This window comes from Physeter macrocephalus, chromosome 19 (genome assembly GCF_002837175.3).
Source record: "Physeter macrocephalus isolate SW-GA chromosome 19, ASM283717v5, whole genome shotgun sequence".
NCBI lineage: Eukaryota > Metazoa > Chordata > Mammalia > Artiodactyla > Physeteridae > Physeter > Physeter macrocephalus.
The window spans coordinates 47262534-47290092 of NC_041232.1; the positions used below are offsets into that span (position 1 = coordinate 47262534).

Genomic DNA, 27559 nt, shown 5'->3' on the forward strand with positions numbered 1-27559 from the left:
GAAAAGACATCCCTCAGAATGGGAGAAAATATTTGCAAATGAAGCAACTGACATAGGATTAATCTCCAAAATTTACAAGCAGCTCAATATTAAAAAAACAAACAACCCAATCCCAAAATGGGCAGAACACCTAAATAGACTATTCTCCAAAGAAGATATACAGATTGCCAACAAACACATGAAAGAATGCTCAACATCATTAATCAGTGGAGAAATGCAAATGAAAACTACAGTGAGATATCTTCTCACACTGGTCAGAATGGCCATCATCAAAAAATCTACAAACAGTAAATGCTGGAGAGGGTGTGGAGAATGGAATATTACTCAGCCATAAAAAGAAACGAAATTGAGTTATTTGTAGTGAGGTGGATGGACCTAGGGTCTGTCATACAGAGTGAAGTAAGTCAGAAAGAGAAAAACAAATACCGTATGCTATCACATATATATGGAATCTAAGAAAAAAAAATGGCTATGAAGAACCTAAGGGCAAGACAGGAATAAAGACACAGACCCACTAGAGAATGGACTTGAGGATATGGGGAGGGGGAGGGTAAGCTGTGACAAAGTGAGAAAGTGGCATGGACATATATACACTACCAAATGTAAAATAGATAGCTTGTGGGAAGCAGCCGCATAGCACAGGGAGATCAGCTCGGTGGTTTGTGACCACCTAGAGGGGTGGGATACGGAGGGTGGGAGGGAGGGAGACGCAAGAGGGAAGAGATATGGGAACATATGTATGTGTATAACTGATTCACTTTGTTACAAAGCATAAACTAACACACCATTGTAAAGCAATTATACTCCAATAAAGATGTTAAAAAAAATAATAAATTTTTAAAAAACCAAAAAAACCCCAAAACTCTATGTGTTTAAAACTTAGCTTTATTATAAACTGTTAACAATTCCTGGCGTTTCCCATTTCCTGTTAGACACTATTAAGGAAATATCTTATAAAAGTAGAGATCAGATGATCTTGTTATTACAATATCCAATAGTGCCTATCTTAGATCTTAAACACACATGGAGATTTTACCTGGGTTCCTATGATTATACTGTTTATCTGATTGTGGTCCCTGAAAGTATCCCGGGACCATAATTGAAACCATTTTGCAACCTACGTTTTACCATATGGAAGATATCATTCCTTCATTCAATGCATATCAATGGATACATCCTGTTTTTCATACAATTTTAACAGCACAGTGTGAAAATACATAAGTAAAGAGACATAAATCAAATAATTATAAATTTTGAAAAGTGCTATGAATGATAAAAACATGAGACCATGATAGACAACTATCAGGAGACAGTTTCCTCTTCTGGTGTGGACAAGAAAGATCCAACCAGAACAACCAACCTCCAGAGAACAACGATACAGACTCTGAACAAAATCCAGGCAGTCCTCACATTGCATCATACGTGTTAAATGAAACTCGTGCATATTGGAACTGTGTCCTTGCTTTACACAGTTCTGTAGTAGCAGTTCCTGTGCAAAGCAAGAGCCTGGGTACAAAATTCACAGGTTTCAGTTAACAAACCTGTGCCTGCAAGGACTACCTACATAACAAAACAACCATCTGAAGGGTGGAGAAAAGCAGGTGGATATTGGAGGAGGTCAATACTTGTAAAAAGGAATAATGCAGAAGCTTTTACCTTTTCTACAGTTCTTTGCCTAAAAGAACGTTTCAGAAGGCACCATGTACAGAGTGGATAAAATTCCTCCAGAACATCTGCAGACTTTCTGACTCAAAGAAACAGGACAGAATCTCAGGGTCCTGTGAGACAGTAAGGTTTAATAAGCATGTATTTCAAGTTAAGAAGGAGAGGAGGGCTTCCCTGGTGGCGCAGTGGTTGAGAGTCCGCCTGCCGATACAGGGGACACGGGTTCGTGCCCCGGTCCGGGAAGATCCCACATGCCGCGGAGCGGCTGGGCCCGTGAGCCATGGCCGCTGAGCCTGCGTGTCCGGAGCCTGTGCTCCGCAACGGGAGAGGCCACAACAGTGAGAGGCCCACGTACCGCAAAAAAAAAAAAAAAAAAGGAGAGGAGTACGAGAATGAGGCAGAAATAATATCTGAAGACATAATGGTTGACTAGTTCCAAAATTTGGCAAGACCTTTCTATTTACAGTTTCCAGATTCTCAGATAACCCCAAACAGGAAAGATATGAAGAAAAACACTCATCAGTATGTCATAGTCAAAATGATGAATACCAAAGATTCAGAGAAAATCTTGAAGGCAACCGGAAACTCTGAGATAATCGATATGTGTTGTTGTTTTAAGCCACTGAATTTGGGGATAATTTGCTGTGCAGCAATAGATAACTAACACACCTATTATAGTGGGGGTATCAACACCCCTCTCTCAATAATTGATAGAATTAGAAAATCAGGATATAAGAAGATAAAATATTATCAAGCGATTTGTCCTAAATGTAGTTTATAAAACATTTCAGTCAATAACAGAAGAAAATGAATTATTTTCAAGTGAAGAGATTATTTATTAGGATAAATCATATTCTGGACCATAAAATAAACATCAGTAAATTTAACAGGGTTGAAATCATTCAAAGTATGTTTTCTGTCCACAATGGAATTAAATGAGGAATCAACAACAGAACAATGTCTGGAAACACCCTCAATATAGGGACATTAAAATCACACTTCTAAATAAAACGGATCCAAAAAGATATCACTGGGAAAATTAGAAGCAAATTTTAACTGAATACAAATGAAAAACAGTATATAACCATGAGATACAGGTAAAGCAGTGCTTAGAGAGAAAATTATAACATTGAACTCTAATATTAGGAAAGAAGAAGGGTCTCAAGTTAATAATCTGAGTTTCTACCATAAGAATCTAGAAGAAAGAGTAAATTAAACCTCAAATAAGCAAAACAAAGAAATAAAGGTATAAATCAATAAAAAAGAAACAAAATGACCCAAAAAGAGACAATCAATAAAGCCAAAAGCTGATTTTTTGAATGGATAAATAAAATTGATAGCCTCTGTAAGGCTTACTAAGAGTTTATCAAAGAGAAATGAAAATACAGATTAAGAAACTAATCAGGCATATTTATTCAAGAGATGAAAGTATAGACCCTCAAAAAATGTTTATATAAAAACATTCATAGCAGCTTTATTCGAAGTTTTAAACACTGTAAACAACCCAAATGTCTATCAACAGGGGAGTCGATAAACATATTGTGATATATTTATGTCATGGACTAAACTCAGCAATAAAAAGGAACTAACTCTTGATACACACAATGACATTGGTTGTGGTGAATCTCACAGACATAACACTGGGCTAAAAGAGAGACACAAAAATATATATACTATATGAATCCATTTATACGAAGTTCTAGAAGAGACAAATCTAAACTATAGGCATAGATATCGAAACAGTGATTATCTCCGGGTGGAGAAGGTGGGCAAAGATTTATTAGAAAGGAACACAAGGGAGTTTTCTTGGTGCCCTGTATCTTGATGGGTGCAGGTGGGTTACAAGGATGTATTCATTTATCTACATCATCAGACTGTTCACTTATGATCAGAGAGAGAGAGAGACAGAGCAGGACGCTGAGAGAGAGAGAGACTATGAAGGGACAAAACCAAGTAAAGAAAAACAGCTGCCCAGCATCTTGGGGGAAAAAATTAATCTGGACCAGGTCAGAAGCAGAGAAGACTTACAAAACAAGACCAACTTGGAAAACTCAGATGCAAACATTAAGAAGGAGCAGTCTCTAGTATGGACAGGAGCCTCCAGGGATGACCTGTCTTTAAGTTATTTACTCTGCATCTAAACACTTGCACTTGTAATTGTTTGTGTGTGTGTGATGGCTATTTTATAAATAACCACACTGGCTTTAAGTATGTATGTGTGCAATAAGAACCAAGTTAAGATTCGTCCCCTAAACACAGACAATATTATGGTATTCTGCCTTATCTACCCCCATTGTGTAATTCTAAATTATAATTGCATTAACCACAGACTGAAATATCTATGATGAATATACGTGATATCTAGGATGTGCTTCAAAATAACAGGGGCGGAGAGATGAATGGCGATGTGGAAGAGTTTGGCCATGGGTTAATAATTGCCACAGCTGGATAATGGGTATCATTATACGTGTTTGAAAGTTAAATAAAACCTAAGTAACCATACAATAAGTGTGCTAAGGCCAGTGAAGTTTTTATTTGCTTTTCATGAATAACTACTTTGAAGCTTTTAAAGCAAATCTTCTAACTGTTTTAGTGCCCCTGTTGCTAATGTTAAAAGCCCACACATAGGGCACGTACTGGGTGATCCTGCTCTGGTTAGACTGAGGATTGCTGCCAGCGAGTGTCTTATCTCAGGAAGGTTTTACGGGTTAAAGGTGCCCCAGGGGCAGTGCAAATAAAAGCTAAGAGATGGAGCCAAATCCTTTGTCACTGTCTAGTAAGAAACATTCCAGCTAACAGGAGAAAGGACCGGAAATCTTTTCCACGTCAGATGACACAGAGGCAGCAGTAGAGCAGGTCCTGGTATATTTAGCTTTTCCATTTGGGACATGAAGAAAATTATAATTGAGAAATAAAACATAATTTTAGAAATAAAAACCAAGGTAGCAAATTTGAATTTTGTAAAAACACTGTTGATTGTAGATTGCAGCTTTTTGATATGACCTATTATTAAACATATGTATTTAATACATATTAGGCAATTTATAAATATTTACAGTTGTTGAAATATTTTTTCATTTTCTTTGAGCAGATATAAACCATTCTGTAGTCATGTTGAGCATATAACTGGAAAAGTTAATCAGCTTAAATTTTTAGATTATCAAAAATTTACAACACTGAGAAAAAAATACCAAAGAAAGAAATCCTTTATACTTAAATACCTCTACATTTGTTTTTTAAAGTTTCTTAAAGTAAGAAATAAAAAGTTATATTGCCCCCAATTAATGATCCTACAGTAATCTTTCCTGGTTAAGGTAGAAATTTACAAGATCATAGGTGGTATTACTCCTTGCAACTAAACAACAAACTAAGTTTTTACTTCTTATTTGTTTATAGAAATAGAGGAAGACTTCTGTTATCAAACTTTAAATCATTATTGTAAAAAAATTTAATACTGTGCTAGGAATATATATCTTAACACTTGGAAATGCCCACAGCTTAATAATAAATAGAAAGAGAAGACATTACTCTTACATTTGGGGCAACATCGTGTCAAAATAGTAACCTATTTTCAGTTACTCAGGAAAGCAATCAGCAAGTGTTTACTGAATAACTACAAGATGCTGTGAAATGTACAAGAGATATATAGGATAAGGAGTTCACAACAGCTGATGAAGGAGCAGACAATTCTGATATCTAATACACATGAAATGATTAGATAACACAACATATTACGTGAATAGGTTTCAAGACAGGGTTTCATATGAGTTCAAGGAGGATGGATAACACTAGGCTGGAGAATGTACTTTGATGATGGTAAGAACTGGACAGAATGCATTTGGAACATAATATTTATGCAATGCATATAATCCTTAAAGTATTCGCTCCACTTCTACTATAAAATAAGTAAATTGTTTCTATCTTCTTTGAAATCATAAACAGAAGATCTTAAAATATCCTCTATTTTCTTTAATGTAAACTGTAAAAATTTTTTAAATGCTGAGAATCTCCTCCTCTAAACATATAAGACACAGATAGAGACCGGTGGAATTACAATGATTTTTCTTTGTTAAATTGAAGAATATGATTACAAAGAGAAACAACTGGCCTGATATTGATCGCAAGATGTAAATAAATATCCTCACATGCGCGTAACTCCATTGTCCAAAATTTGGGGAGTTTGTTTTAAACATACAAAGAAAGAGAAAGGTTTAGGTACCCCAATAGCAAAAGCAAGCCACACAGGGTATCCAATTCAGCTTCCTCACGTAAAACATATCAAAACATGCTCTGCCAGAGGTATTTACAAGCTTAAAAGAATTATTTCCATATGCTTCATTGTGCCAGAAGTAAAAGTTTTTTATTTTCTTCACCAGAGTTCTCATTTTATACCTACAACTATTCTCCAAGCACCTCCTATATGAAATAAATATGCTTGATTCTCTAGGGAGGAAAAAGAAAGGATGTTTTCATCATGGCCCCTGTCCTTGAGAATCTTAAAATGTTTTTTGAGTTATGTGCAAATAAAAAAAAATAACAACCTCAAAATCAGGAAACTTTCATGTTTGTCCAGTGAGCAGTACAAACAAGGCTGACTGTAGATTAGGAACTGGCTACAACATAAGACTTTTGGTTTTGATAAAATAGTGTGAAATCTCTGCTATTCGTGTTCCTTTCTGACCAGCTGATTAACATTAACGTAGAAAGTAAAAGTAATATGTAAATGAAAAGCATTAACATCCTATAGAAAGTTCATGCTGATCTGGTGATGCAGGTCAGGAACAAAATGGAGGAAAGGACAGGAGAATCATACACAATATTTGTGGCACAAGTAAAAGATAAGATCTTAATTAACAAAGAAATTTGCGTATTAGTAAATATAGTATCACCTCATAGGAATACTCTTTAAACTATCACAAAATGCATCTCCTAAAATGTAAAATACCATTATTTCCAAAAATAAATTTTAATTATGGATCTACTCACATATTTGTTACACATTTTAAAAGATTACAATTTGATTAGTTTAGTTTCATCTCTGCCCCCACCTTTTTTTCATTTAGTTTTTTGTTATAAAATACAAGGCTTCACAGCATCAAATAAATTATATGGTATTTACTGTAGGGATTAACTTTAAATTAAAATGTGTGCTTGTTAACATGGTCCTAACCATCTACAGGAGATTTGGGCTGTGTCTATATGATATGTAAAGAACCATTTCAGTGGGAAATAAATTAGGAAAATTTAAACATTTCACATAAATAAAAGTGTTTTGACTAAGCTTTTCACTTTGTAACAGGTTTCTTTGGTATCATTGAAAACATTAGGTTTTATTTAGAAGTCATCAAGGAAAAATTAGACATTTCCCTGAGATAATGTGGATAGCTATTCAGATAACTCATTTTCAATAAACAGCAATTTTTGGCCTTAATTATTTGGATTGGTCATCTACATTGGTCAAATTTGTTATTGACATTTCTACTTTATTCAATATTATTCTGGATTATGTGTATCAAGACATTCTGTATTCTTGGGCAAAACAAAAACAGTCAGCCCCAAAGCAATTAAAAATAGGGTCAATCATCAGCAAAGTGAGTAAATGATAAGCACTTTCTGAAAAGCTGTACTCTCCAGCTGGCTTTTTTTGCACTGTCTCCACTGTGACAGTACACATGAGTTCTATCTAAAAACATTTGGGATTTGTTTATGTTCCATTGAGAGAATAGATTCTTCCAGGAGTAAAGGGTGCACTAGTGTGATGCCACTGAGAGATGTAAACCACCATAAACTGTGTTCATGAATTGCCATTATAAGGTGGAACAGCAGCTATTTAAAATAGCAGCAGATTTATTTATTTGAACCCTAGGAAACAAAATACACTTGACCGCTTAAACCCACTCTTAAGCTCCATTCTCCCCTTCAGTCCATCTGAGGAGAGCATGGGAAATGCAAACAGCATTTCTCCTGAGGATGTTAGTCAGACAGGAAGATCAACCGAGGAGACACTGGCTGAGAGCACCAAATTAGGTGCTGCCAGAAGCAGCTGAGTTATGAGGCACTCAGTCTGGGTAACGGGGCAGGGAACACAGGTGGATGAGAGGAAGAAAAACTTTGCTCTCCTGGGCTTGCAAATACTCCCTAACAGGTGTCAGGAGCATGCCTCAAAGCAGGATTTCTCAGGCAAACAGACACTTGCTTTAACTATATAAATATGCATCTTGAAGTGATGCATGAGGAGGCTGAATGAACACCCTTGGTGTTTACGAATACAAACACATACTGATGCCCCCTCAATTTTTATGATTGCTTAGGTCACAGTTCATACATTTCAGTGCAGGTCAGAAGACCATGTTCTGTCTGAGGCTGATGAGTTCCAAAACAGTGATATCTTGGAATGTCAGAGAACAGCAAAGGGTTCTGACTAACCTTGGGAGCCAGAGAGAAGGCAGGACTTCTACAGGAAGGGGGGACATTGAAAAAAAAAAGAGAGGAACAACATTCACCCACTTCATAATTCTACCCAGGGCTCACCCTGGCCTCCAAATTTTGTAGCTGTCACACCAAAAAAATTATCTAACCATGAATCCCCCAAGCCACAGCTCAGTTGATCCATCATCTCTACCTGTGTTGGACTGCTAATAGACTTTTCATTCTTGAAAACTAATCAGTGTATTGGGGGAGCAGTATTTATGTAAATTTTGTGTTGTTCAAGCCCCCATATCATCTTCCTCTGAAACAGTAGTCTATAACTGGGGGTATAAGTGTTTTTAATTGATAAAATAGTGATGTCTTTACTTCTTCAACTCTTTCAAATCCATTTTCTTTTATACTTTTGTCATTCAAGTCTTTTAAATATTCCAGAATTATTAATTCTTCATTCCCCCAAACTATGACCAGCTCACAGATGACAGCAACCATTCTGATTTGACCTATAACCCATATACACTCCATACATCACTATGTTAATAAAGCACATACACACACACACCTAGTTTCTCTGTAACATAGTGAACATTCTGATTTGACCTATGGCCACTCTCATTTTCACTATAACCTATTTTAAAACTCAAGAAGTTATAAGAGCAAAATAGTAAATATCAGTAAATTATTTTCCTTGGTAAAGATAGGCTAAATTAGTAGGAACCACAAATATGTGTGCATAGTCCTATTAAACATATATTTTTTTCTAAATGGAATTTTTCTGACACAAACAGCTAGTGATTGTTGAGCCACTGGAGTTGTAACGTATTTCTGAAACACATGTTATAATCATCAAGCCTAAATACATCTCTAATTAAAACAAATGCTGCCAAGAGTATGCAGATCAAAAGGAAAGTGCTCTTGATACACTGCTGCTCAATTCAGGCCTCCACCCCTTGTGTAGAAATCTCCCAGAAATACGGCAAAGCCATTAGACTCTGCTACATGCTAACGCTTCTAGTTTAACTCCAACAGCATGTGTAAAATCCTGGATTATAAATCACCGTTGTGATCTATGCCCAGGAATCCATCTAGTTGAATTGTTTATGAGAAGGATTGGAGGAAGGTGTACAAAGCAGCATCTTTAGCGCTGACCGATCACAAAATATAAATATTTCCAAAACCATGAGTGACAGTGCTCAGCACTTCTCCATTCAACGTGTAAAAAACTATGGAGGATTATTATATTCTTTTAAAATGAAACCCACAGAGGTGCCCACCTCTAATTATTATTAGGCTTAATAAAGACTTATGAAAAGCACTTTGAAAAATCTGAAGTGCTTTAAAAATATAAGATATTATTACTATTATTTTCCTTTAAATATTGCAAGCCTAGCTCTGTTGCCTATTTTAATATACCTTTGCCTTTGGTTTCCCATATACCTCCCTGAATTTCAGTGTTAATTTCTTCTTAAAAATTTTAACTATATCATGGCTATTTAATTCCATTGTCATTTTTATTATTCCATTATATTGACAGGTCAGTCTATTTATTTCTTCTAGTGGATCCTGCATGGAATTATGAAGATTGAGATCACTCAGGATAGCCTCTGCAGAACTCACACCTGGTTTCTTTACCATTAAATTCCAATAAGCTTATCAAAAAGTAATGTTTGATAACAAAAGTCTATGATTTCTTAAATTTGTTTTCCATGCAGCAAAATTTGGAAAATTTTAGCTTTCACTTGAAATTTGATCCTCTTTTTCTTCTTTTCCCTTCTTCTCTCCCTTTTCCTGTAAATTCTTTTTTTTTTTTTTTTTTTTTTTGCGGCCTCTCCCTTTGCGGAGCACAGGCTCCGGACGCGCAGGCTCAGCGGCCATGGCTCACGGGCCCAGCCACTCAGCGGCATGTGGGATCCTCCCGGACCGGGGCGCGAACCCGGTTCCCGTGCATCGGCAGGCGGACGCGCAACCACTGCGCCACCAGGGAAGCCCCATCCTGTAAATTCTTAATACCCTTTTATTCTTCCCTTTCCCCCACCTCCTTTCTCTGCTTCTCTTTGACTTATTCTCTCTCACAACATTTTTCCTCTCCTCTCTTCTTTGGTTAGCTGCTGAATTTTCCTATATACACCTGCACAAATGCTATCCAAGAGTGCTCTTTGTGAGAACTTTTACAACATAAAAAAAATTCCCATTTAGTGTTTATGTGAGTACAGTGCATGTGTAGGTGAAGGGCAAAATAATGTATTACTTTGGCCATTGAGATACTGTGGAGGTCAAAGACAGATGAAATCTGGAACACAAAGACAGATGAAGTAATTTTAACATGGAACAGAAACTAAGTAGGTAAAAAGAAAAGGAGTGTATCTTGTACTTTCTTTGTGATAATTTATAACACTAAAAATAATAAAGTGTTTCACCTACAGATCATTCAGTGCATATATATATATACACATATACATATATATACATATATACACATATATGTGTATATATATATCATCTCAACAACTAGGTGTAAACTAATGGAGGACAGGTTCCATGTATTAAATTCCTTTATACCCTTCAAAAGATAGCACAGCTCTTCATACACACCAGGCACTTAAAAGAGGATTGAATGAAATACAGAAATCATTATGAAATTGGTGACTACCCCCCAAAATATTGACTGAAACTGCTTGTTACTGCTAAGGAGTTTAAAACACTCAAATGAATATGAATACACACAGGGACATGCAGACATACAACACCCCCGGAAAAACGAAAGAAAGAAAATAAATGGAAACATGAAACTGGAGATATATACAAATACACAAGAGAACATTCTATGAAAACCCATACATAGAGAAAAATTAATTAACTAATTTGCGATCTTAGGCAGAAGGTCATTTAAAAATAATCAAAAATATCTTCATTATTTTTCAGTACCTGAAGTTTCCAGGAACTGATTATAGTGAATTGGCAAATTGTGAGTAGCTGTGCAATTAATGTTTATAGTGACATACTGACTTACTTGAACCTGGATAAGTCATGTTATCTGCCCTGTGCTTCTGTGTCTCTGAAGTGACAGTACTAGTTGCCTTCTCATCCTCCTCCTCTGCAAAGATGTTCTGCAAATAAATGAGGTAATGTTTGGGAGATGTTCGCGGCTTGGGAAAGAAACCCACTGCACACATATCAGATGGTATTACTATTCCATATTCAAACCTGGTATATTATTGCCTGTTTTAAATTAAAATTGTACTGTTTGAGTCTTGGGCTCTGACCAAAATCTGGGTCGGCATAAGAGGACGATTATTTTTAATTTTAATTCTGAGGCTCTGTTCAGCTCCCTTGCACGTGTGAGGGCCAACTGTAGGAAATAAACAAAGCACATAAATCAAGCTGTGAAAGAGGAAAATCTTTCTCCGGAAGGATTTTTCTTTTTCCTTTTTTTTTTCAATGAAGAGCGTGAACACTGTATTTCCCTGGAAGAATATTTCGGTCCAGGAAGGAGGATAGTGCATGCCGTGGGAGCGTATGTGTGCGTGTGTGTGCATGTGTGTGTATGTGTGTGTGCTGTGCGTGCGCGCCCGCGGAGAGAGGGGCGGGGGAGGCGGATGAGGAGGATGAGATCATAGTTTCAGGATCCTCAGGAAACCCTGGTACTGGCAGCAGCCAGCCTCTGCTGTGCCCACATGACCCACAACTCTGGCAGCGGACCGGGCACTTCCAACATTATTAAATAATAAGAAAGCGGCTCCTACTCCATGCCCAAACCTCCCTACAGACCGGTGGACACCTTCTAAGAGTTTGACGAGTCGGTGACTGAGGCGCCCGTCCATTCCAAGGTGTGTGCGAGGCGTTTTCTTCCCTGACAGCTCCGGAGTGGGGGAGGGCGCGGGGGTGGACGGGGTCCGTGTGGCGGGCGAGGGTGGGCGCGGGGCCCGGCTGCCGCGCGCTGACCCCGGCCACCCGGTGCCGCGGAGCCAGCCGCCGGGCGGGAGATGCCGGTGACGCGCAGCCGTAGCTGCGCAGGGACCGCAGCAGCCCACGGCGCCGGGGCGCGGGCAGGGGAGGCTCGGCCGCCGGAGCAAGGGCAGGCGCCACGCACCCGGCAAAGTCGAGTGGAAGCGGGCTGCGAGCGCGGCTAAGGGAGGGAATCGCCCCAACGCCCACTCGCGGGGGTTCCCACCTGTGCGCGGGCGCCGGCCGCCGGGAGCGCGAAACATGTGCCGGGCGCCGCAGCCGGGACTGCGGCGCGGCGCCTCCCCGGGCGGCGGCGGGCGGCGCCTCGGGCCCGCGGGGAGGCGGGAGCGGCTGCGGCAGGATGGCCGGCCCGGGGGCGCGGGGCCGCGCAGGTAAATCTCGGCCTCCCACCGAGGCCGGGCCGCGCCGCAGCCGCCGCCGCCGCCGCCGCCGCCGCTGCCGCTGCTGCACAGCTCCCGGGCGAGCGAGGGCAGTCTGCTCGCTCGCGCCGCGGGTTGAGTTGTTTTTGTGGTCACGGTTGCTCTCTTGGTGTTCCCCGCGGGCTGAGCTGCTGGGAGGTGGCGTGGCCACCTCCATTAGGGATGACACTCACGTGGGGAGAGGTCTGGGGGGCTACTGTTGACCGGGAAATCCGTGGTGGGATCCTCTCCCGCCGGCGGCGTCTGCGCGTGTTGCAATGCACTGCGGTGCCGGGGAGGCGGGCCGGGCGGGTGTGGGCGCCCTGCGGGGGAGCGGGGGGGCGGTCGGCGCGAACGGTGAGTGTCTTCAGCTTTTATAGCCTGTTGCCCACTCTGGAGTTTTCCTCAGAACAGAGGGCGGAAGCGAGGTCCGTTCTGGTACCGGAGTGGGAGGTGGCGAGGTGTCTATCAGAAGACCAAAGCCAAGGAGAAGAGAGGGATGGCGGAGCTGGGCTCAGGGGTACTATGCCCGGGACTTGGTAGTAAAACTTTCCTCTTTGGCGAGCTTGGGGTATGGCTTTGAGAAGGTAAGTGTAGAACTTGATTCGGGGTGGGGGATATTGGATGTTCTCTGGCAGTGAAGTTCAGCCATTAGGTTCATTGTTGCTCTAAAAAAGGGTCTTTTGAGTTGATGTTTCAGTTCAGGTTTCCTGTTATCTGTTATGATCGCTTGGTGTTTAATGTGTCTTGTGTTTCCTTTCAAACATATCAGTAACCAACATTGTTGAAGTATGCCTAATTATTAATTTCTTTTACAAAAAGGACTTATTTTGCTTATTCCAAAGGTAGAAACTTTAGGAAAAAAACAGCCCTCCAGGCACAGTTCTGTGAACTTTAGCTTTAGTCACTCACTTAATTCTAACACCACCATAAGGGGTAGGTAATAATACTGTCCACCTTTTACAGATGAGGAAATCCAGGCACAGAGAGGTGAAGTAATTTACCCAAGGTCGTACTGTTTTAAATATTAGAGCCTAGTTGAGCTTTTGATGTTCCCTAAACCAACATATATTTTTTTTCATAAAAATAAGACCTCAAGTCTTTTATGTTTGATATATTGACCACGTCTCTACCAAGATGAACCTCTTAACTATGTGCTACACCTTTGGGACAATTAACACTTTTTCTAATACTATAATTTCTAATACTATAATTATGGCACGTATCATTTGAGTCATTTCCTTTTGCCACAATTAACCGTTTCCTACAACAATTATAGATTAAAGTAGTATTTATCAGCAAAGTTAAGATTTTCAGCAGTTAAGATTTATCAGCAAAGTAAATTATAAAGCAGGCAGCTGAATCTCTATATTTGCACTTAATTTTAAACTTCGTAAGGTATTAGTCTGTTCTTTGCTCAAAGCAGGGCCATCATTTTCTTCCAAACACCATCTTGCAGAAATTTTGAGCGAGTTTAATCATCTTTAATTCAATCACACTGACAAGAGCTTAGGCAGTTTTTAAAGAAGAATTATGCAATTCTCTTTCAACTCTCAGTGATTAAAAGCAGGCTATATTGCGAGAGTGTTTGTATATGTCATGCCTTTTCACCAATTGTATGTACTTTAGGCGAAGTTGTGTAGCAATGAAGACTGAAATCACATGTTCTCATTAGTTCTAAGCTGAAATACTGTAAAAATATCCACTTGTTTTAAATGAACCATGATGTGAAGAAAGGTCTCAGTGGGGTAAAGTCCAACTGCACATATTTAGAGAATTACTTCTCATTTGAACTTATCATGGAACTCTTATAATATTCATTTTATTGGACAGATGTCTCTCTTAGGTCTTCATCTGTTATTTGTTCAAGTAAGTTTAATCGCTGCTTCACATAATGAGTTTCAAAATTATTTTGACATTCATAGATTTCCTTAAGTCTTGTCTTTCAGTTTAATTAAATTCAGTGTACATACTTCAGATGCTTACTTATTCCACATTATATGTGAAAAGAGAATACAATCCAACTGAACTATATGGAAACGTGATCTTTGGATGTGAAAAGAATTATCTTCAGTGGTTAAACTCTTCCACGTGCCAAATTAGGGCTCCATCTTTCTTTGGGGGTGTTAGAGCACACTGCTGTAGTCAGGAAAGTTGCGTGCCATCAGGCACAATCATTTTTGTTATTGAAAGTGAATTTGAATTTTCCAAGTCTATATAAAACGTTCATGTTTATTAAGGCATAAATCCTATGGCACATACATATATCCTTTCTGAACTGACTCACCTGTTCCAGTGTTCTAGTTTCTGTGACTTATTTTAGAAAAAGCATTCTCTCGCTACTTTTATCTCACCTGGGGGATTTGACACGACTTTTTCCTTTCAAGTCCCCTACCTCTAGTTTTGGGAGAGTTGTGCTGTCTCTGTTTCTTGAGAGGCCCTTCGCCTCCAGTGCTGGGCAAAGAACTGGGGATCACTGGTGAGCAGAAAGATGAGTGCGCCCTGCCAGCACAGGGGCCAGACTTCAATACAATGATTATACAGATAAACGTTTATTTACAAATTGCAGTGAGTTCTGAAAGAAGGATTTCTGTAAGAATGTGTAATAAAGGATTCTGGGCCAGACATGGAAGTTGGAACAGGATGCCGTAAAAGTCACATATTTACAGAGGCATGACGTGTGAGGAGGTGTTTACTAAGTCAGGTGGTCTTCTTAAATGCTTTCATCAATGTTTTCTGAATCGGAGACTTATATCTCACTCTGGTTATCTCTACACTTCTCTATTCACCAGCTGATGTACTGTTTCACCTCATCATCCACCTATGGACATGGGGAGGATTACAAAACTTCTATCAATACTTTTTATAGCATGTAGAGCATGTGCTACCCGTATCTGGTTATTATCCGATTTTTGAAGTTATTTAAATTTAATGAAATATAGTCATTTTCCTTCTTTGCCTTAACAACTACTTTCAAATTTTAAAAAGCAGTTGTGTGTGTGTGTGTGTGTGTGTGTGTGTGTGTGTTTGGTTGTTGTTAAAGTGGCAGAATGTCTCAAAATAGAAATGTAATCGATTCATCACACATCCATAAGACTCCCTGAAATGTTCGTAGGAAGAGAAGAGGCACCAGAGTGAGGGAGGTGAATTAAGTGTTGAACACGCTAGGGAAATGTGTATTAATAATTTAAAGCAAACATAATAATAATAACTAAGTTTATTGACTTACTGTGTGCTGGACATCATTCTACGGCTCTATATGGAGTAACTTAGGTATTCTTCACAATAGCCAAATGAAGGCTTCTTATATTACCATTATCCCCATTTTATGGAGGAGGAAACTGAGGCACAAGGATAACAGAAATCATGACCACTGTCACATAGGTAGAGATTCTGATTCGATAGAGATTCTGATTCGAGTATTGATTCTGTAATCCATACTGTTAACTACAGACGTAGTTAATACTAGTCATAGTTAGACTAATAACTGTAGTATCTGGTTCATAATTTTACTGATGCATTAAGTTCCCATCATTGTTAAAAAACATAACACCTAATTTGATCTTTTGGTTACTTCTCCCTCAATAAAAACCAGTGGAGAAACCTGTAACTGCCTTTATATAAATGCTTTTTGCCCCATATTTTACATGTAAAGTATATAAAGCAAGAACATGTATATAAATGCCTAGACAAAGCCTGGTGACTGCTGGATTATGGGGAATTTCTCATTATATGTTATATATTTTTTGAATTCAAAAATAGTAACTTGAGCACCATTTGAAACTATTGAAATTTTTAACATCAAGAATATATACTTTAGCATTTCAAATAATTAGGGAAATATCTTTAATAGCTGGAAATTCTATGACCATTAATAAACTTAATAATTTAAAGTCACCTGTTTCATCTACCCCCAATATCTTTGTCTAGAGTACTGTATACTGCAAAGAGGATATAAAGTGTAACATAAAAACACCTGTTGAATTATCTTGGTAAAATTAAAAAGTCTCTGTTAATCTTTACACTGGAAACTTTTGACATGACCCATAGTAATTGTTATGATAAAAAAACGTATTAATGTTAAATATTATCCAAATAATGTTAACCTAGAACACATAGCACATGTGATTAGCAAAGTGAAGTACTAATTGGTTAGGTGTGCTGATGCACGTAAAGATCTATGCACAGTGTTTGAAAACGTTAATCAATGTTATTTCTCCCTGCAAATGATGGGTAATATGCAGTTCATATGATTAATGTTAATATTAACCATGAATCACAATTTATATAGATTGCACATATACAGATACCTGACTGTCTTCTTTGAAGCTGTTGGAAATGTTCTAGGCAGTGCATACATTTTCTGTGGCTCTTGTATCACTGAAGAATGTGATACATTATTTCACTGTATGCTCCCCAAAATACAAAGCATCATGGAGTAACTAGTAAACTATTGTTCCAGTTTATACCATAAGGAAAGGGACTCAAGGCTTGATTTGACTTTGTGTGTGTGTGTGTGTGTGTGTGTGTGTGTGTTATCAGAGTGGAAGATAACATCAAGTACATCAATGAATAATTCATTAACTATAGTTTACAGTTTGATGCCATAGAGCAGTGTCCTATTGCAGAGACTTTTGTGTGTTTAATGTAAATACAAAATATATTAGTGAGTTATAATAGTTTAGGTTATGCAGTCATGGCAAACAACTCTAAAATCTCGGGTCCTGAAATGAATACAGGTTTATTTCTTGCTAATGCTTTGTGCCCAAGTTGGTCAATAAAAGACTCTTATTTTACATCTTCCTCACTCTGGGACCCAGGTTCATAAAGCCCCTGTCATCTACAGCATCCTCATAATTCATTCATCAAACACATGGGAACATGGTGAACCACCCACAGGTTCTTAAAAGTCTTCTATCAGAAGCAGCACCTGGAACTTCTACTCATATTTTATTGGCCAAATCAAGTCATAAGGCCACTCCTAACTTGAAGATGAAAGAGAAGTGCCGTTCTATCACATGCCCAGATGGAAGTAAACTGCAGTATTAGTGAACAGACCTAATTATTACCACATGAAATTAGCCAGTTCCCTTCAATAGTTTTATCACATAAAAATGACTTATTAATGTAACAACTGTGTTTTAGAACTTCAGCCTAGGAAGGTAATCCCTGCATGAAACTACCAGCAAAGAGAGTAGGGGCTAAACTTGTAAAATTGGTGATATCCCTTTTTGTCAGTGGGGGTTGGATCTTGGAATGATGATAAAGCTCTGGCTTATTTTGAGTAAGAAGAAGATTGCCTATTTGACAGCAAGCACAAGCCAAGAACAGTGCCAAGACCTGCAACACAGCTATGTTTTCTGAACAGATTTGATAGTAGCAATGCGGCACAGAAAACTGAATAGCTATGTGTGTATATTTTTTGGTCACCTGCACCAACATGAATGAAAGTATCATATGTGGTATCATATATTATTGTAAAAAGTAATACAGATAAACATATAAATCATATTGTATGATTATTTTACATTGACAAACATAATCTGAAAAGTTAGAATATATCCAATCCATGTTTGTAGTGCTATAAATTTCCCTGAAGCACTGCCATTGCTGTGTCCCATACATTTTGATATGTTGTGTTTTCATTTTAATTCAGTTCAAGTACTATTTTTAAAAATTTCTCCTGAGATTTCCTCTTTGACCCATGGAGTTATTTAGAAGGGTGGCATTTAATTTCCAAATGTTTGGAGATTTTTCTGTCATCTTTCTCTTATTTTGGTCAGAGAACTTTATTTCCTGTGTTATCTTTCTCCATTTTGGTCAGAGAGCACACTCCATATGATTTCAGTTTTTATAAAATTTGTTGAGGTTTATGTTATGGCCCAAAATGTTGTCTATCTTGTTATATGTTTCATGGAAACAATCTTGAAAAGATTGTTTATTTTGATGTTTTGGGGTAGAGTGTCTTATAAATGCTCATTAGATCCTGTTGGTTGATGGTGCTGATGAATTTTTGTATGTCTTTACTAATTTTCTGTCTAGCTGTCTCATTAATTGTTGAAATAATTTGTGAACTTTCCAATTATAATTGTGGATTTGTCTATTTCTCATTTCACTTCTATCAGTTTGACTTTATGTAGTTTGCGGCTCTGTTGTTTGGTGTGTATATAAATATTTAGGATTGCTATGTCTTGTTGGTGTATTGATTATTTTATCATTACATAATATTCCTCTCTATATCTGGTAATTTTATTTGCTCAAAGTCTACTGTATCTGATAATAATATAGACATTCCTTTTTTTCTTTGGTTGATGTTTGCATGATATTTCTTTTCCTGTCCTTTTACTTTCAGCCTGCCTATATTATTATAGTTGATTTGAACTCCTTGTTCATAAAATATAGGTGAGTTACATATTTTAATCCACTCTGCAGTTCTCTGTCTTTTAATTTGTATATTTTCACCATTTACATTTACTGTAATTATTGATATATTAAGGCTATGTATGTCTGCCATTTTATTGTTTGGCTTTTTTTTCCCTCTGTTTTTGTTTTTTAGTTTCTCTGAGTTTTTTTCCCTGCCTTCCTGTCAGTTACTTGAGCATATATAAAATTCCATTTTTATTTATCTACAGTGTTTTTAAGTGTATCTATTCATATAGATTTTTTAGAGGTTTCTCTGAGTATTACATCATATACATCATATATATATAATTTATCACTACCTGCCACTTTTGTCATTTTATATAGATTTTTTAGTGGTTGCTCTGAGTATTACATCATATACATCATATATATATAATTTATCAGTACCTGCCACTTTTGTCATTTTATCAATTATAGTGAAGCATAGAAACCTTACCTTTCCTTATGTACCTTTATCCTCTTCCATTTGTAGTATAATTGTCTTAAATATTTCTTCTACATACACCAGAAAGTGTTATAATTTTTGTTTCAACTGTCAAATATAAGTCAGAAAGCTCAAGAGGAACAAGAAAAAATTCATTGTATTTATCGATATTTTTGCTTACCGTATTCTTTCTTCTTTCTTGATATTGCAACATTCTTTCTTTTATTGCTTCCTTCTTGTTTCGAGAACTTCCTCTAATTCTTTTAGAGCAGACAGGTCTTCTCATGACAATATATCTTTGTTTTCCTTCATCTAAGAATGTCTTTATTTTTCCTTCATTCCTGAAGGATGTTTTAACTGGATATAGGATTCTGGGTCAACAGTTCTTTTCTTTCAGCACTTCAATATGTTGTGCCACTTCCTTATGGCCTCCCTGTTTTCTGATGAGAAATATTCTGTCATTCTAACTGGTTTTCTCCTATAGGTGAAGCGTCATTTCTCTCTTGCTCTTGTCAAGATTTTTGTTTGTTTGTTTTTAGTTTTCATAAATTTGACTATGCATGTGTCTAGTTACGGTGAGCAGGGGCTACTCTTTGTTGCGGTACGTGGGCTTCTCATTGCGGTGGCTTCTCTTGTCGCAGAGCACAGGCTCTGGGCGCGCAGGCTTCAGTGGTTGTGGCGCATGGGCTTGGTTGCTCCGTGGCATGTGGGATCTTCCCAGACCAGGGCTCGAACCTGTGTCTCCTGAATTGGGGGGCAGATTCCCAACCACTGTGCCACCAGGGAAGCCCCCTTAGCCCATTTTTAAATTGAGTTATTACCTTTACTATGGAGTTGTGGGAATTCTTTATATATTTGGGAGCATAATCCCTTATGAGATATATAGTTTGCAAATATTTTCTCCCATTCCTTAGATTGCCTTTTCACTCTGTTGTTTCCTTTGGTGTGCAGAAACCTTTTAGTTTGATGTAGTCCCACTTGTTTATTTTTGCTTTTGTTATCTGTGCTTTTGGTGTCATATCCATGAAATCATTGTCAAGACCAATGTCATGAAGTTTTTCCCCTACATTTTTTTCTAAGAGTTTTATAGTTTCAAGTCTTACATTTAAGTCTTAACTAGACACATGTATTTCTTTGGGCTTTCTGTTTGGCATTCAGGTTCACGAATCTATAGATTTAAGTCTTTTGTCAAAATTGGAGAAATATTCATTCTTTATTTCTTTGAGTACTTTTTGATCCCTGTCCATTTTCTCCTCTCCTTCTAGGTCTCTAAGACATGAACGTTAGCTCTTTTATTATAGTACCACAGTGTATGTTTCCTATGGCTGCTGTAACAAATTACCACAAATGTGGTGTTTTACAGCACACATTTATTCTCTTACAGTTGTGGAGACCAGAAGTCAGAAATCAGTTTCATTGGGCCAAAGTCAAGGTGTTGGAAGGACTAGTTCCTTCTGATAGCTCCTGGGGACAATACCTTTCTTTGCCTTTTCTAGTTTCTGGGGGCCACCAGTATTCTTTGACTCACAATCCCTTCTTCACATCACTCCAGTCTTTGGCTTCTGTAATCACATCTCCTACTTCCTTTCTATAGTCAAATCTCTTTTTGCCTCCCTCTTTTAAGGAAACTTGATTACATTCAGGTCCCACCCAGATAGTCCATGATATTATCCCTATCTCAAAATTTTTAATTTTTTCACATCTACAAAATCCCTTTTGCCGTATAAGGTCACATTCACAGCTTCCAGGGATTAGGACCAGCCTGAAAATCTCTGGTAGCTTACACGGGTTTCTGAGGCTTTGTTGTCATTGTTGATTTTGGTCTGTTTTCTCTGTTGTTTAGACTGGGTAATTCCAATTGTTCTATCTTATCATACCTATCTATCAGATTCTTTCTCTGTCACTTCCATTCTGTTATTGAGCCCACCCACTAAATTTTATATTTGGTTACTGATTTCTTTCAGTCTTCAAATTTCCACTTAGTTCTTTCTTATATGTTCTGTTTCTTAGCTGACACTTTCTACTTTTTCATTTGTTTCAAGCATGTTCATAATTTCGCATTGAAGTATTTTTTATTATAGCTGCTTTAAAAACTTTGTCAGATAATTCTAACATTTCTGTCATCTCGTTATGGGCACCTGTCATTGTCTTTTTTCACTCAGTTTCTGATTTCCACGGTCTTGGTATGATGAATGATTTTCAACCGAAATCTGGCCGTTTTCTTATTATGTTACAAGACTCTGGATCTTATTTTAACCTTCTGTTTTATTTTATTTTATTTTTTAAAGATTTTTTTTGATGTGGACCATGTTTAAAGTCTTTAGTGAATTTGTTACAATATTGCTTCTGTTTTACGGCCGTGAGGCATGTGGGATCTTAGCTCCCTGTCCAGGGATTGAACCCACACCACCTGCATTGGAAGGCAAAGTCTTAACCACTGGACTGTCAGGGAAGTCCCTAACCTTCTGTTTTAGCTAGCTTCCAATAGCATCACCGCAGCGAAATGGGAATGGTGCCACCTCGTCACCAGTGGATGTAGAAGTGTAGGCGTCTTACCCAGTCTCCCCTGTCACCTGAGGGGGCTCCGGATTCGCGCGGGGTAGGGTATGAATTCAGGCTCCTCGCTGGGTCTTCACTGATACCTCTCATTCTGTTGCCTATGTGCCCTCGCCTGACAACATGAGGACAGAGAGGTGGTCTGATTACTGCTGGGCCATGATGATAGTCCTTACTCTCCTCTAGGCCTCCCATGACACCACCCAGTAAAGAGGATGAGGGGAGACTTGGTACAACCAGGTGGGGGTGGAAGTCAGGCTCCCCATATGTTCCCCATTGACAGCTTAGTGGAGGTGGGTGGTGGGAGTCCCATTACTGCCTGGTGAGAAGGAAGTCCCCCCTCCCCACTTTGCTTTTTGTAACATCACCTTGATGGGGTTGAGGGGAATTGGGGTGCCTTGTTACAGCCTGGTGAGGGTGAAAGTCTAGGCTCCCTACTCAGTGTTTGTTGGCATGGAGGTTGTGGGACCCCAGTTTTTCTGTCTTATATGGCTGGAGTAGAGAAGTTACTGTCTAAATGTTTTTTTGTTTTGTTATGCTGCTCCTTTCCTGGCCCTTTGGCTGAAAGAGCATACTCCTGGTGGCCTACCATTTTTTTATCTGTGCCTTTTGGCATTTCTGGGTTTCCGGTTTCTTTATATCCAGGTCTGGTATATATGAAGCAATGCAAAAATCCAGGGAACTCGACCCCCTGTCATTCCTTGGACCCTGAGGCCCCCTAGCTTCGTTTGCCTTCTCGCTTTCAGAGTCTTTGTATGTTTATTTTATGTGCAGTGTCCAGGGTTTTGAGTTATACGTAGCAAAAGGAAGAGGGAAAAGTACTTCTGCTCCATCTTCACAGACGTCCACTCCACAGTTTTTATGCAAGTGTAAACTTAAAAATATCACTCAACATTGATTCTCAGAGGATGAATCTCAGGGGATTACTACTGATCTGTTTCTGAATAATAAGCACTTTACAGATCAGTGGGATGAGGGAGTACTTGGACAAGGATGCAAATAGGATTACAGAACATTCCATCAGTGCTAAGGTTCAGGGATCACGTGGCGGTACTCTTATTCCTCCGAACCAAGGCTTTTTCCTCTACTGGGAAACCATGACTGCAGGCTGCAGCAAGGTTGGAAACTTCCCCCATTCTCATAGACTGTCTTTTCTGGCAGGATGCTGGAACTACACCATCCCAGCCCTTCCTGAATTCTCACTAAGTGTCCTTCATTCCCAGGAACATTATCCATCTGAAATGCAGTTTTCAACCAGAAAGCGTGTGAGAAAAGGTAGCTAAGCTAGGAAGAAAATAGTGAACCCAAAATCTATGTTTAATCTCTAAGGAGCATCTCCCAGCAAGCATTCATGTTAATTTCTTTTGATGTAAAATTATGCATTAAAAATAAGTATATTGATTTTGTCAACTTGTTTGATCCCTACTCAGGAGATTAAGTGCAAGAGACGGGGGCTAAGAATTTTTTTTTCCTGAAACCAGTATTCTGAGGAATAACAGTTGACAATGAGGCAATCACAAAGAACAACAACAGTCTAGCGAAATTCTTCCCAAAGACAAATCAAGTTAATAACATTGTAGTTAACCCTGAAATTCTCACCATAGTAGAAAAGTGGTTCTCAAAGTGTGGTCCTCAGGCAGCATCAGCACAACCTTGGAACTCTTTGTGAATGCAAATTTCTAAGACACTCTTGGGATAGAGCCCAGCAATCTCTTGCAACAAGCCCTCCAGGTGCTTCTGATGCCTCTACAGCTGGAAACCAAATACCTAGAGCAGCCCCTTCAACTATTGCAGGATACACTAAATTTATGCTTTTCATGATTCTTGACTCATCAGTTAAGGTTTTTGGAAAATCTGTTTATCACATTTAACATTCAGCATGTTTTAATTATAAATATTTTTCAAGGAAATATAGTAAAGAAATTAAAAATTTATACCCCAAATGGTTTCTTTAGTTGAAGCTGTCTTAATGATCTGCACAATTGTTTTGTATCCTTAACCCAAATAGTCATAACTGCTCCATGTCTGATTCTGTGGTGGAAACCAAAAAATTCAGCCATGCCTACACTTCCCTGCCTTTGTTCCTCATAGCTGCCAAGTCATACATTAATGGGTTTTTCTAGTTGGTTTCATGATGTTTTCCAGGGCTAACACCAGGCATGAGGATATTTGGAGGCGAGGGTGGGGGGCGTCTTTGCATCACTTAAAGATTCATTTTAGGAGATCTTGTCTCACAATATTGTTAGAGACAGATGCATATGCAGATGTCCAGACTCATTATTGTCATTACCACATCAGCTCTACCATGGGGGATTCACTGTCTATTGCACGCTGGCATTTTTCTCTGGAGTCATGTGAGATTAAAGGAATCTTGGCTCCAAGGCTGTCCTGAGGAAAGAGAAGCTACATTCCTAAATAGAGATTTTCTAATTGGGCTGCAGTTACAAACCCCAGGATGGGGTAAGACAAAATCAGTTCTGAAGTAAATGGTTAAAAGATGAAAAAATATGTTTTATGATTATAATAAAATACAGATAGATGCAGATTTGAGAAGTAGTCTGTGGCTTCTAGTCCTAAATATGGTTCAGTTTTAGTTTATTTTAAGGATGGTATTTTTTTTAATTATTTCACTCTTTCACTTAGCAATTCACTAAACTTAGAGAATATAATAATTTTGAGTTTACTTAGTATCCGTCACTTTGGGTGACAGATATTTTAGATTTTTGATCAGTTACCATATTTTACTATATGTAATTTTTTAATGGAATTTTTTAGTTTCTATAAATCACAAATTTCAGGTCCACATACCTTTTACTGCACATGCTTTTTTAAAGGTGTCTTGTTCTTGAGTAAATCAGGGAAATGGCTCATAAACAGTTTATCTGCTTTTGATTTCAAATGACACATTCTGGGTCTGGAAAAATATTATGTTATCCTTTCAATATTCCCCACTGCCAGTTGTATTATGCTTTTCATCCCTTCTGTTCCCTTTGTTCCTTCCATATGATTATATTTCTCATTTACTCATTCTGCTTGGATGTTGAAATGACTGTGCCTTGACAATGTTTTGGGGAGAAGACTTTTCTAAACCTTCATTATACGGTGTTTGTTAAATAACACCATTTGGGCAGGTTGGAGGAACCACCTCTTTGAAAATGTGTTTTGAAATGGTGGAGCAAATGTTTTCTCTCACACACTCATCCCTTATAAATAAAGGCCCCTAGCCCTGACAGTACTAGTCAGATGTCTTCTTTCTTAGAGGAATCACTTGGTTGGCATTTTTAAATGTGGTGGTTATATCATCACCAGAATGCTTAGGTATGGCTTAAATAGGAAGGCAAATAGTTCTTCCACAATAAATGGGGGCAAGAAAAGGGGGATTCAGGAGGGTAAGTGTCTTCTGCAGGTGGTACTCCAGATTTTCCTCTACAGTGTTAGTTTCTATTTATACACATAAAATGTCAGGTGATCTTTTTTTCCATGTGCAGATAAATTCTGACTCTTCCTTTTAACCTAAACACTGCCAAAGTAATGTTTACCATGAGAATGCATACAAAATAATATTTCTGCTAATGCTGCTAAACAACTTTTAGGAAGCGATATATGTCAGGTTGATTTTGAATATTTGGTCAAACTATGAATCAGATTTTCAATATAGGAAAACATTTCAAAGCATCCAACTGTTCTTTTTTGTCTTCCTCAATGTCAGTGTAGTCTGTTGTTTGTGCATTTTTTCATTTTCTTTTTTTTTTCCTTTATTGGCTTAAGAATTCTTTTTCCTCTTATGCCTTATTTTCCAGGAGCATATGCCATAACAGCTATAAATTAAATGTTCTCATTTTCTAAATACCTCTAATATTTTAGATGTGAGATTGAGAGTTGCTTCATATTTCTACAGTTTGAATCCTCTTACTGACAAAGAAGAAAAACACTGATCTGCTCTGGAGTAGTTACAAAGGCAAAATAATGCAACTTCACCCAGACACCATCGTCTAAGGGGAAAAAATAGCCCTGTGATTTCACATGGTTGAGCATGTGGAATATTTTTTGGTTTTGATTTTAGGGTTGAGGTGGTGATAAAGGGGGCAGAAGGTGACAGATATCGGTGCTTCATTTCTTTCTTAGCCTTCATCCTTCTGCATGCTTGTGAACAGATGCTAATCTACGCCAATTACCTTTTTCTCCTACCAGTTTATTCTCGCCATCATCTTGTTTGTTTGTTTGTTTTGTTTTGCTTTTCTCTTCTCTTCCCCCACTCCATACCCCAACCCCATCTAGCTGAGCTGAAAGGTCATCAGGGAGACTCATCAGTTATGAAACTAGAAACATGTGAGTCCCTGGCTTGTGCTTCTCCGAGCTCTCACCAAGCCTGTGGCAAGACCATATTTTCTAGTTTTCCTCCCTCCCTGGTGCATCAGTCATTCCACATTATTTGCTTGGATTCAGTATCTTATGATATTCTGTGGGAGAGCTCGCCTTTGCCATAATTCATACTCACCATGCCTTCTACGTGCCCCTCTGCCTCAATGGGTCTATGAAATTGGCCATTCATTTTTTTAATCAGTCTCAAAATATGTTTCAAGGACTACCTGCGTCAGAATCGTCTGGGGTGTTTATTAAAACTACAGGTACCTAAACCCCATCCTACACCCACTGAAAGAGAATCTCTCTTTCTGACTCTAGGATTTCAAGGCTAACGCTGATTATGGGGGTTAGTGCAGATCTGTGCTTACAACCCAGGGTAGCTTTTTAAAAATCAGAATGCATGGATCCCATCCCCAGGTTGTAATTTAAACAGCCTGGTGTGTTCTAACATGCAGCCTCTGTTAACAACCAGAAAATGAGCTGTAGAAGTTGGGAGGAAAGACAGAGGTTGGTGTTGACACAGAAGCATTACTTCAGTGAATTCATCAAAGTCCGGAGATTGAATTCAGAAACCAGATCTTTTTCTCAAGGGCATAGTCACATTAAGCAAGCTTATAAGGACTGAGCTATAAATAAGGATGCCATTTTTAGAATTATCATTGTCACTAGGACCAGCATGATCAGGGCATTCTTGCCCTATAGGCAAGAATCTCCATGGAAAGAAAAATTGTCATCAGACAATTTTTTTCTGGCTCCTGGAATCTGGAGTCAGACTAAGGGAAATGAGTTGAATAAAAGTAGTGAAAACACTGAAGAATTCCGAGGAGTTTAGGAACTCTCCTAAACATTTCACGTGTATGATTTCATTTAATCCCTCTCAACAATGCTTTGTGGTGGTATTATCAGTTCTGTTTTCTAGGTGAGAAAAAGATGGGAAAAGAGAGGCTACATAACTTGCTTAAGGGGTAGAACTGAAATTCCCAGGGTCTATGACTAAGTTATTAGTGAACAAAGAAAGAAGCTACCAGACAACTTTAGAGTTGCCTGGGCCTTGTCATCTAAGTAAGTGATCAAGTGGGGGCAGAATAGCTTCTAGAAGGTGGAGAAGAAAGGAATGTGCAAACCACTGTTTGTATGAATAGGATGCTTTCGAGTCATGAGTAATTAGGATGAGGAGCCACTGGGTGGATGAAGAGTGATGCCTTGGTCAGACCTTGTGGTTTGTTTATCTGATCTCTCTAGAGTTGTAATTAAGTGAAAGATCCGCACAATCAGGCTCTGCTCTCAAATTTTCTTTTTCTAAGGACATATCACAGCCATATGCAAACAGCTAATC

The 27559-nt window shown here is 38.4% G+C and overlaps 2 protein-coding genes across 21 annotated transcripts in view; one reads left to right on the forward strand and one right to left on the reverse strand.

Annotated features, from left to right (window-relative positions):
• Positions 1 to 27559, reverse strand: part of LOC114484343 (tropomyosin-1, isoforms 33/34-like) — an 89826-nt gene that overhangs the window by 52497 nt on the left and 9770 nt on the right. Inside the window, exons 2-4 of the mRNA XM_028479941.2 lie at positions 12650 to 12859; positions 12263 to 12498; positions 11102 to 11198 (exon numbers count right to left, since the gene is read on the reverse strand). Coding sequence (XP_028335742.1) covers positions 11102 to 11198; positions 12263 to 12498; positions 12650 to 12859 — 543 coding nt within the window. The remainder of the gene's footprint in view (positions 1 to 11101; positions 11199 to 12262; positions 12499 to 12649; positions 12860 to 27559) is intronic.
• The window catches only part of DTNA (dystrobrevin alpha), a 390047-nt gene continuing 374096 nt past the window's right edge, over positions 11609 to 27559 (forward strand). For 10 of the 20 annotated variants that reach the window (XM_028480006.2, XM_028480003.2, XM_028480001.2 and 7 more), the window contains exon 1: positions 11609 to 11918. The gene's annotated coding sequence lies outside the window, so the exon portion shown is untranslated. Of the gene's footprint in view, positions 11919 to 12869; positions 13043 to 27559 lie in introns of those variants that run through there. The other 10 variants (XM_028480015.2, XM_028480014.2, XM_055080755.1 and 7 more) reach the window with 5 other exon arrangements.